General features: G+C 45.8%; 1 protein-coding gene across 1 annotated transcript in view; it reads left to right on the forward strand.

The window, feature by feature from the left end:
* LOC133354554 (glutamine--fructose-6-phosphate aminotransferase [isomerizing] 2-like) overlaps positions 1 to 15522 on the forward strand; it is a 41040-nt gene that overhangs the window by 12900 nt on the left and 12618 nt on the right. The window contains exons 5-14 of the mRNA XM_061571477.1: positions 3101 to 3159; positions 4786 to 4920; positions 6499 to 6560; positions 8620 to 8696; positions 10633 to 10701; positions 10844 to 10949; positions 11498 to 11661; positions 12172 to 12267; positions 13412 to 13509; positions 14147 to 14267. Of these exons, the coding sequence (XP_061427461.1) occupies positions 3101 to 3159; positions 4786 to 4920; positions 6499 to 6560; positions 8620 to 8696; positions 10633 to 10701; positions 10844 to 10949; positions 11498 to 11661; positions 12172 to 12267; positions 13412 to 13509; positions 14147 to 14267 (987 nt within the window). The remainder of the gene's footprint in view (positions 1 to 3100; positions 3160 to 4785; positions 4921 to 6498; positions 6561 to 8619; positions 8697 to 10632; positions 10702 to 10843; positions 10950 to 11497; positions 11662 to 12171; positions 12268 to 13411; positions 13510 to 14146; positions 14268 to 15522) is intronic.

A 15522-nucleotide genomic window follows, 5' to 3' on the forward strand; every position in this document is an offset into this window, starting at 1 on the left:
ATGCGACAGAAATATTGTTTTATGTTTTATAAAAAGAACATATATATATACTGTAACCGATCGGGCCATCGTCAAATTCGTTTTGTCTTAACATTCCATCCGTTTGTAAGTGTGGACAGGCCCTCGCCCCTCGTGTCTCCACCGTGTGATTTACTGCAGGTTATTAGCTGCCCGGTTTTACTTGTTTGCACGCTGGTTCTTTCAGGGTTCATTTGTAAGCCGAGGCGTAATTATTGTTCTTTGACTGCCTGACAGTACGTGTGCGTATTCACGAAAGACCGGAATAGCTGGTGCTGCTCCGTAGAAAGGCTGTTGTTGTTTAAACATGAACACGTATGCTGTTTCGGGGCGTCGCATTTTAACAATTGCTCCCCAAACAAAGGCGCTGAGATCGCGTAGCATAATGTGTACACTTTATACGCTTTACAAACAGCACTTCTTCATGTCGGAGGAAACAGTCCGGAACGCTGTTCTTGGCAACCATGCCACGTCACCCGATAATTTTGTCCTGATTTTTTGCTGCGACGCGTGCACGCGTGTTAAAGAGTGCTCAGTGTCCCAGACGTTGCTCATAGATAGGACTGAGACGTTAACTTCCCCGTTACTGAAGGTGAACTGCATCCAATGAGGAAGCCAAAAAGGAACACATGTCCGCGGCGTCGAAACAAAAGTCCCGCGACATTGTCGCCGACATTCCGAAAAATGTCTCGCGAGACATTAGGCCCCTGCGTGTGTGCGCGCAATCGTTAACATCTTAACAGTCGAATGTCGAGGCATTTCCCCCGGCTATGAATGCAAATTGGGGGTCAGTGGCGGTGGTGGTAGTGGATGAGCGCACTTGCACTGTGAACTCGGCGAACTGAGTTTGATCCGTCACTCCTCTTAGTAATGGTTGGGAATTGAATTCGGATCACTGGGTTTTTAGCACAGACATCTAACCACAGTTCCACCCCTCCACCCTGGCAACGAGCGATGCACTATCGGGAATACATTTTTTTTTAAATGAGCAATCCCCATTGTGTGTGCGTGTGTATACATATGTGTATTTTACCGGTAACACCCTTCAATTTCGTGTTCACTTAATTATTACCCATAAAAACCACACGCAATAGATTGTCCAGGGAATTGTTGTTCGAAATTGCCTGTAAGGTCATCTTGACACGCGATGTGGCATTGTAACCAACACGCTGCCTGGCCACTTTCTGTTCCCCAGCGCGAGCGTTCACACACGGGAGTATCGCTTGTTCATTTTTGGGCCAAATCAGTCCAGTTCGCATTGTAAAACCCCACTCGTTTTTTTTTTCCCCGTGGCCAAGAATCAAACCCAAAGGTTACCTCTGGCATTGTGGCGTGGCGTGCCAAACCACTGTACCAGCGAAACACATTTGCGTGCACGAACACGCACACGCGCGCATGTACATGGACAGACGGAGAGGGTTCATATTTTTTTTGCTTCATACGTGAAGGCACTTCAGCTCAGAGGAGGCAGAGTGTGTAGTGATTTAGAACAGGAAGGGGGGAATGTTGCCGCTTGCAAAACGCAGCAGAGTGGCCACGTGCAAGGCTCCCTTCACATCTGCTCCATCAGAACCAGATGTGCCGGAATATTTGGACTTTTTTCTGTCTCCTTTTAACAAAAAAAACCCAAAAAAATTTCAACGAAACAACTCGCGGGTCCGTTATGATGCACCGCGGGATCCGTGCTTTCAGCGCATCCATTGGCGCGGGCTCCAACCGACGCTTCTGTATTAGCCGACGTGTTGTCAGGATAGCCTGTACGTTCCGTGAGGTCTGCAGATGCCTTCCGTGGGGCGTTATAAGGTGGGCGGGAGGGGGCGAGGAATTCTGTCTCCTTTTTAACTTTCTAACTTTTTTCCCTCATGGCACTAAGCCCAGAAATCAATTCCCTATTGCCCCAAAGCACCCCCCCCAGCACCTCAAAGTAACCCCACTCTTCTCTCCGCACACACACACACCTTTACCCTTTAACTTTCAAATCGATACGGACGTGACGAGCCCGCATTTCTATCTTCTCTTTCTTGCCTGCGTGAAGGCGTGGGCTCGCATTTGTCTTTTGAGGGGGGTCGGTGGGGGAGAGAGCCGGGGAAAATGTGAAACAAAATAACTCAACACATTCGACAATAACTCCTGTGGTATTAATATAAATATATAATACGCGACGTTTTGGGCTATGGCCCTTCTTCATGGCACGTGAATTTCGAAAGTGCTGATTCATTTCTCTGGCCGGAGATACTCTGGGTTTTTTCCACAATTTTAAGGATCTGCTCGATGACCGGTTTTTTGCTGCTGTGCGGGTCTCGTGTCCACTGCCCGATTCGAGACTAAAGTGGAATTGGACATCCAAAGTCAGTCTATGGAATGCGTGGGCTTTTTCGAAGAGGAACAAAAAAACTGGTTTAGTTTGGGTGACACGTGGCCTCTCAGGAATTACTCAATTGAAATCTTCCATCTGTGAACTCTTTCGATCCAACTCTCCTTTGGTGGGTGTTATTCTACGTGTGTGTGTTATTTAATAAGATGTGTCATGTGCCTGCTGCAGTTTGCGCAATCTTAATCGGGTGGCTGGTTCTATCCGCTGACTATTATCTGCTAACTGGAAATGTCAAAAAAAACAAATGGATTTCGAGAAGTGTTTAAGAATGTTGATCTTAATCATTAAAATGTACTGTACATCTTCTTGGTTCTTTCGGTAAAGTCACGTAGAAGGGAAATAATAATTATTTTATGATGTTTTATTTTTATTATTTTATTATTTCCCTTCTACGTGACTTTACCGAAAGAACCAAGAAGATGAATCCCTGCAGTCACGAAAGCTTTAAATCGAAATGTAATGTACATGGCACTCTTTCTATATATACCAGTATTGTTATATGCATGTTATGGTGAATGATACGATACTGTAAAATAATATTCGTGTGTTCTTTGTGTTCACTAAAGTTGTCAGCATGAATATTGAAAACGTATCCTATGTTGATTTGATTTCCCCCTGTCCACAGTTCAGAGTCATTTCCGTTTGAGATCCCATTTGATATTAATGACACGTGCGTGCGTGTGTGTGTCTGCGCGTTTTCTGCGACAGAATTTGTGGTAATTCACAACGGCATCATCACAAACTACAAAGAACTGAAGAAGTTCCTGGTAAGGGAGCAGTTTTCCACTGCCATTAACTTGAAACTCCCGACAGACCTAGCTGGCACCGTGACGCGTCCACAGCCTCGCAGGGTTTGGCCTGAATGAGTGACGACAGAGGTGGCCACGTAACCTCTACCTGAGTCTGCTGAAGATTGTCAGAATCGTAAAATGTATTTATTACTGGAGGAATCCAATGAGCTATAAAGCTCTTTTTAACAGATGTCCAGTAGGGGCAGGTCATAACGCAAAAAGCACAATAGCAGTGCAAAGTATGGGAAAAGTAAACAAATCACTAAAAAATATAGAAAAACTAAACTACCAGGAAAGGCCCACTGAGCTATTAGATGTTTTTTCAGAAGCAACCTGACCACAAATTATAGCTCAACAAAGTGGCTTATAGCGGTAAAACAATTAAAAACAATTATTTAGAAGCATGTTTCTAAATGTGGAGGGAAAAACCGGAGGACCCAGAGAAAAAATCCACGCGTACAGAATATGTGTTATATTGTTATATTAGATTTTTTCTTATTCTTTGGTTCTTTCGGTAAAGTCACGTAGACAGAAAAATAAGAATAAAAATAAAGTGAATAAAAATGAATAATAAATAAATAAGCCATAAATGTAGACTGGAGCTTAGTTATTAAGTTTGGTGAGTGTACTGGCAGTCTATAGTGTAGACTGTAACAATGGTTATTATATTTTTTCTGGCTAAGTTGTTCCTACACAATACTGGATTTTACTCACGCGTATATGGCGGCATGCTGCCGTACTGCAATGGTTAGCGCACTGAACTCACATTCTAGGCGTCACCGGTTTCATCTCCTGGCAGGGCAGTGAAACAGTGGGCAAAGTTGTTCATTGCCCACACCATTATCCACCCCGCGGTATGGATGGGTACACCCCAATTGATCGGCAGGATCACGTGTGGTGGGGCAAAGCGTGGGTACACTCCCACCTCTTCCAAGATGTATGTGTGGTAAACTTCTTTCGCACCGTACGTAGGACAACGAATTAAAAAGATATCGGGCCAGCGTGGTCGAGTAGGTCGCAAATACCCTCTAGAGGCGTTCCCTAGAACATTCTCTCGTGGGTGCCCTTCTGCCAAAAGTTGGACGTCTACCTTGCTCATACCGTGCCTCACATTTAGGTGTAATTTAGGTTTTCAAACATCCATACATTTTTACAAAGCCGGCGTGTCCGGCAGAGCGGCGCTGCGGCTAGAGCACTTTGTGGGAATTAAAAATTGGTCAAGCTCTGGGAGGTGGAGCGGCGGTGCAGAAGTTCCCCGACCCAGCAAAACGAAGGTGGAGTGAGATGAGAGAAGAGTGATTGCAGGCAAGATCGAGATGAAACAGACTAATGGGGCTTTTATATATATATTTTACAATTTTTTTATGATGGTGCTGCTGCGTTGTCAGTGCTGCACATGCACAATTACCAATAAACTCTCAAAATATTCGTCAACAAAATGAATAGATATGAAACACGTAACATATAGCTGGCCCATTTCCCAAAATGCCACCTATTAGATATATTGTTTCAATTGAGGCTTCAGTGTTAATGCTGAATGTATTGCATTTCGATTTGGAATGGGTTTGTAATGTTCTTCCCTGGATGTCCCTGTTCTCCTAGGAGAGCAAGAACTACTTCTTTGAGTCCGAGACTGACACGGAGTCCATCCCGAAGCTCATCAAGTACATGTACGACAACCGCGAGAAGGACGACATCCGTTTCAGCGTTCTGGTGGAGCGGGTGGTGCAGCAGCTGGTGAGTGGAGTCTGCCCAGCACTCATCGCATCAGCTCCCACAATGCATGCAGGCTTAGGTGTCACCCCAAGTGCTTATAAACTATAAACCAAAATTTGTTTTACCAAGTAAGGCCCACTGAGCTATATAGCGATTTGTTTGGAGTGACCTGGTCACAAATGATATCTCAATGAAGTGGCTTATCACGTGGAAATTTATAGCAGCCAAATGCTCTAAACGCAAACTGCAAATATACAGGCGTCAGAGTCGGAATTAAACCAACGACCTCCTGTATACCAGGCGAGGTAGTTAACGTCTCGTCACCAAAGCGCCCCATTAGAAAGCTCAACAAAACAAACACTCATGATGGCACGTGCGAAGTCAAAGAGGTAACGCACGTTACGAAAGACAAAGAACCTCCATTTAGCGTCATTGATAGTAATGGCAAGTGCTGTTTGCAAGCACATTATGGTCACTATGGTACACTAGGGGGTGATGGAGCCAGGACCATGCATGTAAGACCACAAATGTTATCCCTGCGCTGATGCTTACTATACCTTACATGTGCAGCCCTTTGTCAATCCACTGCTGGATGAGGGCCTCCCTATGCCATATGGGTCGAGGGGGTTATCTGACCATACTTCACCATGCTGGTCAGTGAACATAGGCAGCATATACATGGGAGCAAAGAAGAACCAGAACAAGACCATACCAGACCACGTGCTATTTTAGGTCCGGTTGACTTTGGGGAGGCCCAAAACAAGATCAGATTTTAGTTGTTTGGTTAAGTGCATTTTCAGCAAATTAACCTAGAAATAACTGTTGTTTTGTACAAACAAACACTTTGCTTGACAAAATCTAATATCCAGCAATGGAAAATAAAGTGAAGTTAAACACAACTTTAATTCGTTCTTTCATTACAAACGTACATATTCTTCCTCTCAGCGTATTTTGATCCGCATCGAGCATTCACTGTTGGCAATGCCATCCGTCTGCAAACCGGCTGCCCTGCCCTCTTTGGCAGTTCAAGTGCCACCACCCGCTTACTAAGACGGAATGCGTAGACATACAGTCGCACTGACGACTCGGAGACTGAGCTCATCACATCCCGCGACGCAAGCGGGGCCTTGGGTCTCGCCCAATGTCCTTATGAGACAGCTGGATAAAGTCTATTAGCCTCTGCCAAATTTCTCCCCGGTGATTTCACAACAAAACTAACACCAAGGGCTGTATTCCCAATCTTGGAGGGACTCCTTTTGCCTTCTTCAATTTGATGTTGGCAAAAAGTGCCGCCCACCCAACGATTAAAATTGCACCGCCAAGTCCCAAGATAAATGGATACATTTCTCTTTTTGCCAAGATAATAACCGTGCCACGAGATTAATCCGGCAGATATTTGATACAGAATATCAGATTTAAAGTGTCGAGAATGGAATTCTGCATCTCGTGTCCTCAATTTGTATGTAAATGATCTGGCGCATTGAGATGCGTTTCTCAATGGACCAACACCCTGGTTAAGTAAAGTTGATTTATCGATCTTATCTATCTGTGTTATTATCACTGTCTCATATTCAATGCAATGTGTTTTACTTCTTGTAGGAAGGGGCCTTCGCTATTGTGGTGAAGAGCTCACATTACCCAGGCGAGGTGGTTTGTGCAAGGTAAGACTTTTTCATAATAGAAGTTTTTGTTTTTTGGGTTAGATCGCGTAAATATATAAATGTGTCGTTAAAACTCACCACCACCCGACACAGCCAACTAGTAACGGTTGTCACGTAAACAGAACGTGCCAATTCGTCGCGAGTACAACACACCGGTGTGTTGGAGAGCCAAGCCACAACATTTCAATGTGCCAGCAAGATGTCTCGAATTTGACATCTCGTTGGCACGTAACCATGACGAGCGGCGCAGCCAGTAAATATTCGACCACGTGAACGCAACGCATCACAAAAAGAACAGCTCTCCATTGTATTTACGATGTCCAACGTCACGGGTGCCACGGTGGCGAGATGTTCACTACCTTGCCTAGTATGCAGGAAGTCGTGGGCTCAATCCCGACCCTGACACCTGTATATTTGGAGTTTGCGTGTCTCTCTCCTCGTGGTCGCATTGGGTTTTTTTCCTGGTCCTCCAGTGTTTACCCTCCACATTTAGAATCAACACCACCCGTTTAGAGCATTTGGCTGCGATACATTTCCACGTGATAAGTCACTTCTTTGAGCTATCATTTGTGGCCAGGTCGCTTCTGAAAAAAAGAGCTATATAGCTCAGTAGGCCTTTGCCTGGTAAAATATAAAACAGTAGAAGTAGTAGTTTCGCTCCACATGCTGGAAGCTTCTTCAGTGTGTGGAGCGAAACGTCGGACATGGTGCGACTCAACACTCGGCAATAACCCGACAAGGCATCGGGACAGCTGTATAGCACAACCGTGGAGAAAAGGGAGAGAAAAAAGTGAAGAAAAAAACCCAACATTTGTCGTATAACGAGAGTAAGATGCAAAAAATGGCAAGAGAAACACGCCGGCGAAAGCGTAGGAGCCAAACGAGACACTCCACCCATGCGCGGGAGACATTGCCTGTCGTCACCATTGTATGTTGCCTTAGGTCACCGAAGTCTCTGATTTTTTTCCGGCCCTGCCATCTGGAACAGCGTCGTGCCAATCGGGTGTGCGCACAGGGCACACGCCTTAGAGTCTTTCCCAGGCGGCCTCTCAGTGTGAAGAAGGCAACAGCTGTCTTCGTTCTGCGCTGGACCTCATTCACTCGTCATAATCCCACCGAGATTACGGTCTTTCCCAGCATTCATTAAAAACGGCCAAAAAACTGAACATTGCAAGAAGAGAGAAAAAACAAACAGTTATTACTTGTTCATGATGTGTCATTGTTCACTTTCTCCATTACTGTGGGAATTGCACAATAGTTACAGTTACAAAAAGCCAAGGTTATTTGACGTCGAGTTTTCAAACAATGGCAATGTTTGCTAATTAAAAATAACTGGTCAAAACAATTTAAAAAATTGTGATACTGCGTTGGCAGTGGTACACAAACAAGTCAAGGCATTCTATTTATAAACGTATTTGAAGCCAAGCTCCACACAGTTGTCAAAAGTGCTGCGCAAAAGAGAGAGAACGATAGATTAGCGGTGTTTTGTTATTAATCTGCAGGACCGCTCGTATCAGCATTTAGATGTTATTCTCAATCAACAGTGGGTGTCCTGTGTAATCAACGAGATCCCGCCATAGAAACGTGGAATGTCCACCGTCTGCGTCAGGGCTGCCAATTGTGCTGCGTACTGCTCAGTGCTGTATTTTAGAAGAGATACACTTTGACCTGAACCTTTATATTCGTGCCATATATCATGGGGGAGAGCAGTGGCAACCCGAGTCCGATTCCTGGCCACGGCCAACAGCAGTAGTGGGTGACATCTAACCCCATCTCCCCACCCGCACTCCATCTTCCCTTTAATGGCTTCACAACTATGAATGCACGGCGGCTGCCAAAAGCATGAATACTGATGCATCATTTGAGATACGAGCTCGGCTTTGCCAGGAGGATCCCGCATCCGGATGAATGGTGCCAACACCGATTACAGTGTGCGGTTTTTTTGCATACAAACTCCCGCACCAGAGTCAGGCATCGAACCCAGGCATTGGTGTTACCACCGTTACCCCCCCCGCGTGTCTAATGTCTAACGCTGTTATTGTCACTGCTCTCGTTGCAGGAGAGGCAGCCCTCTGCTGGTCGGCGTTCGCAGCAATGGCTTCTCCGCCGACGAGATCCCCATCCGCTACCGCAAAGGTAGGGCAACTCCGGCGCCTCTTTCGTCACTCTCTCTCCCATCGCTAGCGCCGTGGCTGCTTGTTCTCGTGCTCTTCGCTCGTCGATTCCTGCGCCCATGTCGAGGACCCGCACGTAGCTGCACGTTGCGGCGTCACGCCCACACTCTGGCTGTGACTCACCGACTGCATTTTTTTTTCGTACTTTAATTTGACTCCACGTTGGAGGTGGCCACGTGGCTCGAGATTCAAGCGGAACACGGAGATTCCTTGGTTCGATTTTGGGTTACGGCCGCCATAAACTCTTCTCGTTGGTTCATCCGCCAATGTTCAAAACTCAGTGGACCAGACTTGACTGTTTTGTGCCGTCATCCACACGGTGTTCATCCACCACTTGCGCTTCCGCGGCCATCTGGAACGCTCTTCCTTCCGATATTAGCTAGCCACAGGAGCTCTGCACTTTTAAATTTAGATTGAAAACAAACTTCTCTAGAACTGATTTTTGTGTTTAGTTTGTTGTCCTTCCCCCGCAACTCTGATTAGCACGGTTGACTACGTATGGTGCGAAAGAAGTTCAACATACGTACATACAACACTTACAATTCTGCTTCTACCCTCGCACTCCTCCACTTGGGAATTCTTTCCCGTCATCTCTTTTCCAAAGCTCTTACAACAACCCAGCTCAATTCTAGAAACTTGTGAACTTTTATTATTTATTAATATATATATAAAACAACTTTGACAGTTTCGATTTAAAGCTTTCGTGACTGCAGGGATTCATCTTCTTGGTTCTTTCGGTAAAGTCACGTAGAAGGGAAATAATAGAATAATAAAATAATTCTCACGACGTTTCGGCCACAACGCAAGCAGCCGTCCTCAGATCGACACCGACAGCTGTCTTCCCGACAGACCTGTTCTTCACCTGAGGACGGCTGCTTGCGTTGTGGCTGAAACGTCGTGAGAATTATTTAATTATGTTTAATTTTTATTATTTTATTATTTCCCTTCTACGTGACTTTACCGAAAGAACCAAGAAGATGAACTTTGACAATCTTGTTTGTTGCAGGCAGTTTGGTGATTTTTTGCCTTTGGGCCTGTGGTCTGCAACTGCGATAAAAAAAATGGTTGTTCACCCATTCTCTCTGGGCAAAGTGCATCCCCTGTGGAGCCACAACCAACATTAGGCCCCAAGGGGAAGTCTTCTTTTTATCGACGCCTACTCGTTGGAGAGCAGGCGTTGCGTAAGAGACGGCACAAAAATGATTCTGGCTCGCAGGCATGCAAGCGACAGTAAAAAAATATGTTGCCGAACCAGGGTGCAAAAAAATATTGAAGGTGTGAAATTTGAAGTTGCTCTCTCGCACACGTCTGCTGAGCGCGTGTCTCATTTGACGCTCAACTTTGTGTCTGAGTCGAACGAAAAAAGCTTGCTATAGTGCTCGGCGAAGTATAGAGCGGCCACACTCGATGCAGCTAGACTATGACGCTGCCGGCATTTCATAATCTGCAATAAATGTACCAAAGCCGGGCGATGCTGGTGACACAACTACTACCATCTACACCATCATCATCGTCGTCAATGACAGAGTGCTTGACTTGCATGCGGAAGGCTGCACGTTCATAATCCAGATTGTTTATATCCAGACTTAGGCCCATCATTCTTCCACTGTTGATATGAGTTCCACTTTGTGAAAAAAATGAACAGTGCTTGTTCGACGGCGATATTGGGCCTCGTCATAGGAACATGGAGGGAGCAACACCCGGCAATTGTTTGAACAGGGAAGCAATTTCGCTTTTGAAACGCGGTCTATTGGACCTTCTAAGAATGTATCACATGAGAATACTGGAATGTTACACCGTACTTGCAACCGATACTTGGCTCTCTCGTCGTTCAGATGTCTCGGCGATATATCTTGGTCCCTGCAGGCTAAGTGGCTGATGTTTTCTCTGCCCCACAGCTTCCCACTGCCATCGGATCATGTTCAACAGCCACCTAGAGAACACAGAAGTGGAAGATATCTCGACAGGTAAATAGCCCGTCTGAGGTTCGATCCCCATTGGGAGGTGTTCGGTATTTTCTTTTCCGAGCTTATACAGGTTGGGCCAAACTATAAATGTACGTGTGAACGTGTAACGTGATTGTTGTGTGTGTGTGTCATGGTTACTCAGGCTCCCACGAGAAGGCAGTGCTCATCTCTGAGAACAGCACGGACACATCCTTCAACCACCTGGGAGATGACGTAGCTGTGGAGTACTACTTTGCTTCTGATGCCAGGTGCGGTAATGTGCGAGTTTGCGTCACCAACCGTTTAGCGGTAGCAATGAAGCTTTAATAATAAGGTAATGATTATTCTTCCCAACTGTGCTCTCTGTCCGTGCCATGTCACAAAATGAAGTGTCGACTTAGAACGATCTCAGAGCACTGCTTCACTCCGTGTTACAGCACGGCCTGTGGAAGGTGATCCTATAGAACTACTTCTTGAACTTTTTTTTTAAGGCATCTCTCATCCACACTCGGGGCAGCACATATTCAAATGCACGACAGTCACGTGACACTCAGTGGTTTTCTGCGACCACCCTGAGCCACCCAGCGGTCATAGGTTGGTGGAAAAAAAACGGTGAAACATTATTCGATAAGCTCTCGAAGAAATCTAATTGATGACAATGATAGTTGTGTTGATGATGATGGTGTTGGCAGAAATAGAAGTGGTTGCATTGATAATGATGACGGCACTAATAATGGTGGTGGTAGTTGTGATGATGGTGGTTGTGATGCAAGAGTGGTGAACTTGGTAAGGGACCGTCTCTTCTTCTCCTGTGCAGCGCCATCATTGAGCACACGAACAAGGTGATCTTCCTGGAGGATGACGACGTGGCTGCAGTCTTAAATGGCCACCTCTCCATCCACCGCATCAAGCGCAAGGCTGGAGACCAGTCGGCCCGTGCCGTGCAGACCCTGGAGATGGAGATGCAGCAGATCATGAAGGGTGAGAGACGTCTGCAAAGTAAAGATGCATTGGCGATTGTCACTTTTGACGACAGATGCGCATTGCGAGGTGGCCTTGTGGTTCAGAGGTCACGAGTAATGGGCCAACGCTGTCTGAGATCTGGAAAACCACCGATTTAACCAGGTTCTCAAGTAGACTGAGTTGGTTGATGGTCTCTGCCCAGTCCACAAGAGTATGACCACGAACACCATGATATAAAATAACCGTTTAATATTATAGATAACTCACGATGATGATGATTATCATCATCATGACTAATCATCGCCACGATCATCATTATCTAACGGAGCAATGGCGATGATATGGGAGATCGAACTATACGATAAATGTGTGGAATCGGTGAAGTATATTTCTTTCAATTGGCTTAGGATTTGGGTAGCTTTTAAGTTCAGGGTCAGTTTCTCTCAATCGTAGCACAGGGAATTAACAGATAAGTAGTGCACAACTCACTCGTCATGCTGCCCTGCCACGCGCTGTCTCGTTGAACAGGCTCGTACTCATCATTCATGCAGAAGGAGATCTTCGAGCAGCCAGAGTCCATCATGAACACCATGCGTGGCCGTGTCAACTTTGAGGACTTCACAGGTTGGCTGACCACTGCCGACGACTCGCCTCCGGCATTTGCACACAAACTTCTGTCCTAAATAGAAACGATGTGGTGTCTCAGTGGGATGATGATTATGAAGATGCCACGGTAGCGAGGTGTTAACTACCTCGCCTGGTGTACAGGAGATCGTGGGTTCGACCCTGATCCCGACCCTGACGCCTGTGTAATTGGAGAGTGTGCATGTTCTCCCCGTGGTCACGTGGCTTTTTCTCCGGATCCTCTGGTTTTGCCCTCCACATTTAGAATCAACATGCGTTTATTGTATTTGGCTGCTATAATTTTACACATAAGCCACTTCGTTGAGCTATAATTTGTGACCAGGTCGCGTCTGAAAAAGAGCTACTACATAGCTCAGTGGACCATACCTGGTAAAATTTTAATTGTTTAGTTTAATAGTTTAGTTTTAAGACGGTCACTGCATCGCACACTTTCAGATGTGCTTCTGCGGCCGTTTGGAACACTCTTCCTTCCGATATTGGAAAGCCACGAGAGCTGTGTACTTTGAAATCTAGATTGAAAACTAATTTCTTCCGAATTGCTTTTTTGTGTTAAGTTTATTGTGATTCCCCCGCACCTCCGATTAGCACGGTTGACTACGTACGGTGCGAAAGAAGTTCAACACACATGCATACATGTTGTGCTTGCTTGTGCGTGGATTATGTTTCCCCCCCGAGAGTTTCTGTGTTAAATTACACTGGTCAACAAAAAAAAACATTTTTTTCTGGCCTGGACTTTTGCAGCTGTTTTAGACTAATTTCAGGGTGCTGATTCCAAATCTGATCTCAGATTTGCTCATCACATCTCATTTTTATGCTATTGGCATACCCCATTTTCATTTATTTTACCCAAAATTAACTCTGTCACTTATGATTGCAAGTTGTTGCGAGTCACTGCTTTAGTGTTAAAATATGATGCTGTATTTTTAGGATAGTGTGTTTATAATATCATTTTATGTAGATATCCACATTTAATATTTTTCTTCTGCAGTTTTATTGAAAATGCAATATTTGATATCTAAAAGACCTGATGTGATAGACAAAAACTGATGCCAGATTTGGAATCGTTGGAATGCCTTATGCCAGAAAAAGTGTGTTGACCGGTGAATTATCGCTCTTCCAACAGTGATGTTGGGTGGCCTCAAGGACCACATCAAGGAGATCATGCGGTGCCGCCGTCTCATCTTGATCGGCTGCGGAACCAGCTACCACGCCTGCATCGCTGTACGTGCAGTGGCTTCATCGGCCGTAATAAAAGTCAAGAGATTGATTGGCCCTGTTGGCCATTGATAGGACTGCTTAGGATGAACATTCTTTATTACAGGTGACCGAGTGGTAGAAGTGGTCAGGGCACCGAGCCGGCAGCCAATGGGATCCTGGCTTCTGTTCTTAGTTTCAGCCTGCCGTGATGAAACCAGGTTGTCAATTTCCTTGACTTCATAGATTCCACCTGTGGATCTATATCTCCGTGTTGTTCCCAGGTCTAGGCCCCACTCTATGGGGGCCCGGGGCTTCCGCCCCTGCGTAGCCTCTAGACTCTGGGATGCTTTGCCGAGGGACATCGGGGATTCCGCTTTCATTGCGATCTTCAAGTCTCGACTTAAAACCTCCTCGTTCAGGAACGCTTTTCAACCGAATCGCATCATTAAGCTCTCGCCTTCCATTTTATTATTTTGTTCATAGTGTGAAGTTTTTTTTATGCTCACTGTCATTGTGATCCCTGGATGAAGAGCGCTCTACTGAGTCCAAATTATTATCGTCATCATCACAACATGCTTGACTAAAGCCTCGTCACTGGAGCGCCCCTGACCCTTGACAAACGTTGCTGCTGTCGCCGGCGCGTGCCTCTCTGTGCGTGCAGACTCGGCAAACCCTGGAGGAGCTGACCGAGCTGCCGGTGATGGTGGAGCTGGCGAGCGACTTCCTGGACCGCAGCACGCCCGTGTTCCGTGACGACATCTGCTTCTTCATCAGCCAGTCCGGTACGGCGCTCTCAAACTCAACTGCCCGGCACACTTCGCACAACACGGTCTGACCAAGTGATCGATCGATCCACTGAGCGACCGATCGACCAACCAACCGATCGATCGATCCACCGATCGACCGACCAAGTGGCCGACCGACTGATCGATCGATCCACCGAGCGACTTACCGACTGACGCTCGCAGCCAGAGATTGATTTTCGCTCTTCTTATTTCCCACGTTGCTCGTCAACTTGCATGTGGTCCTTGACGCATAGTAGACGAAAGGTACACCAGTGGGTGCGGCGCACTGGAAGTCAACTTGAACATTTGCTCACGTAAATGAAATAACCCCGACGTGGTTTGTTGAAATAAATATAATAATGCTATTTGTCCTGACTATTGGTCCACCCTGTGTACACACACACACACATACTTCACAAAGAGTGGCTGGGTAGTACAAAGGCTGGCTTATGTCGGATTCTCAGATGAAGGTCTAATCTCCACCTTCTGACAGGGTCATTGTGCACACACCCACGTTTAGGTTGTTGTCCTTCCCCCGCACCTCCGATCAGCGCAGTTGGCTACGTACGGTGTGAAAGAAGTTGAAAGACATACGTACATATCCAAAATGCACCATCTGCAGAATAAAATATATCCTTTTGACACAATTCCTAGCAGGGCAGGTGTTCATTCTTTCTGTTATTTAATTGTAGAAAATTTCAAATGTTCAATGATTGCTTGGGCACAAATGCCTATATATGTACAAATTCTACCGCTCTCCTTTTAAAGAACATAGTCTGCTTACGAAATTCCCCACAGCCAATCACAAGATGGCTGTGCATTCAGAACCGCCAAATCCGTGTACAAAAAATTCCCCCCATTATTTTAGCTTTTCACTTAATTTGTATAAATTCCATGCAATGAACATTTCTGTTTGACTGGATGTGTGGTCAAAAGTACAGCTCGCTTCGTGTGTGGATTAGAAAAAAAAAACTTCTCGTGAAGGAATCTCAGAAGTAGTTCTTTCACATCTGCTTCTGTGGGCCATTGCGCACTCCTCTGCGAGAGTTCTGAACGTACGCATCATCTCACGCCGCTATGATATCGACAGCACAACAACAATTGCTATGTACTTGAGAGAAATGACGGCCGGGTGCGCGAACGATGGTAATAATTACAATGACGTCAACTCGGTGATGCGCCGCACATTATTCACTCGCTCCCGATGAGAGAGAACAACTCGGCGGTGCGAGGAACCGCGGACAAGTGGGGA

Source organism: Lethenteron reissneri, chromosome 47, assembly GCF_015708825.2.
Source record: "Lethenteron reissneri isolate LAM-NWPU_2019-01 chromosome 47, ASM1570882v1, whole genome shotgun sequence".
NCBI lineage: Eukaryota > Metazoa > Chordata > Hyperoartia > Petromyzontiformes > Petromyzontidae > Lethenteron > Lethenteron reissneri.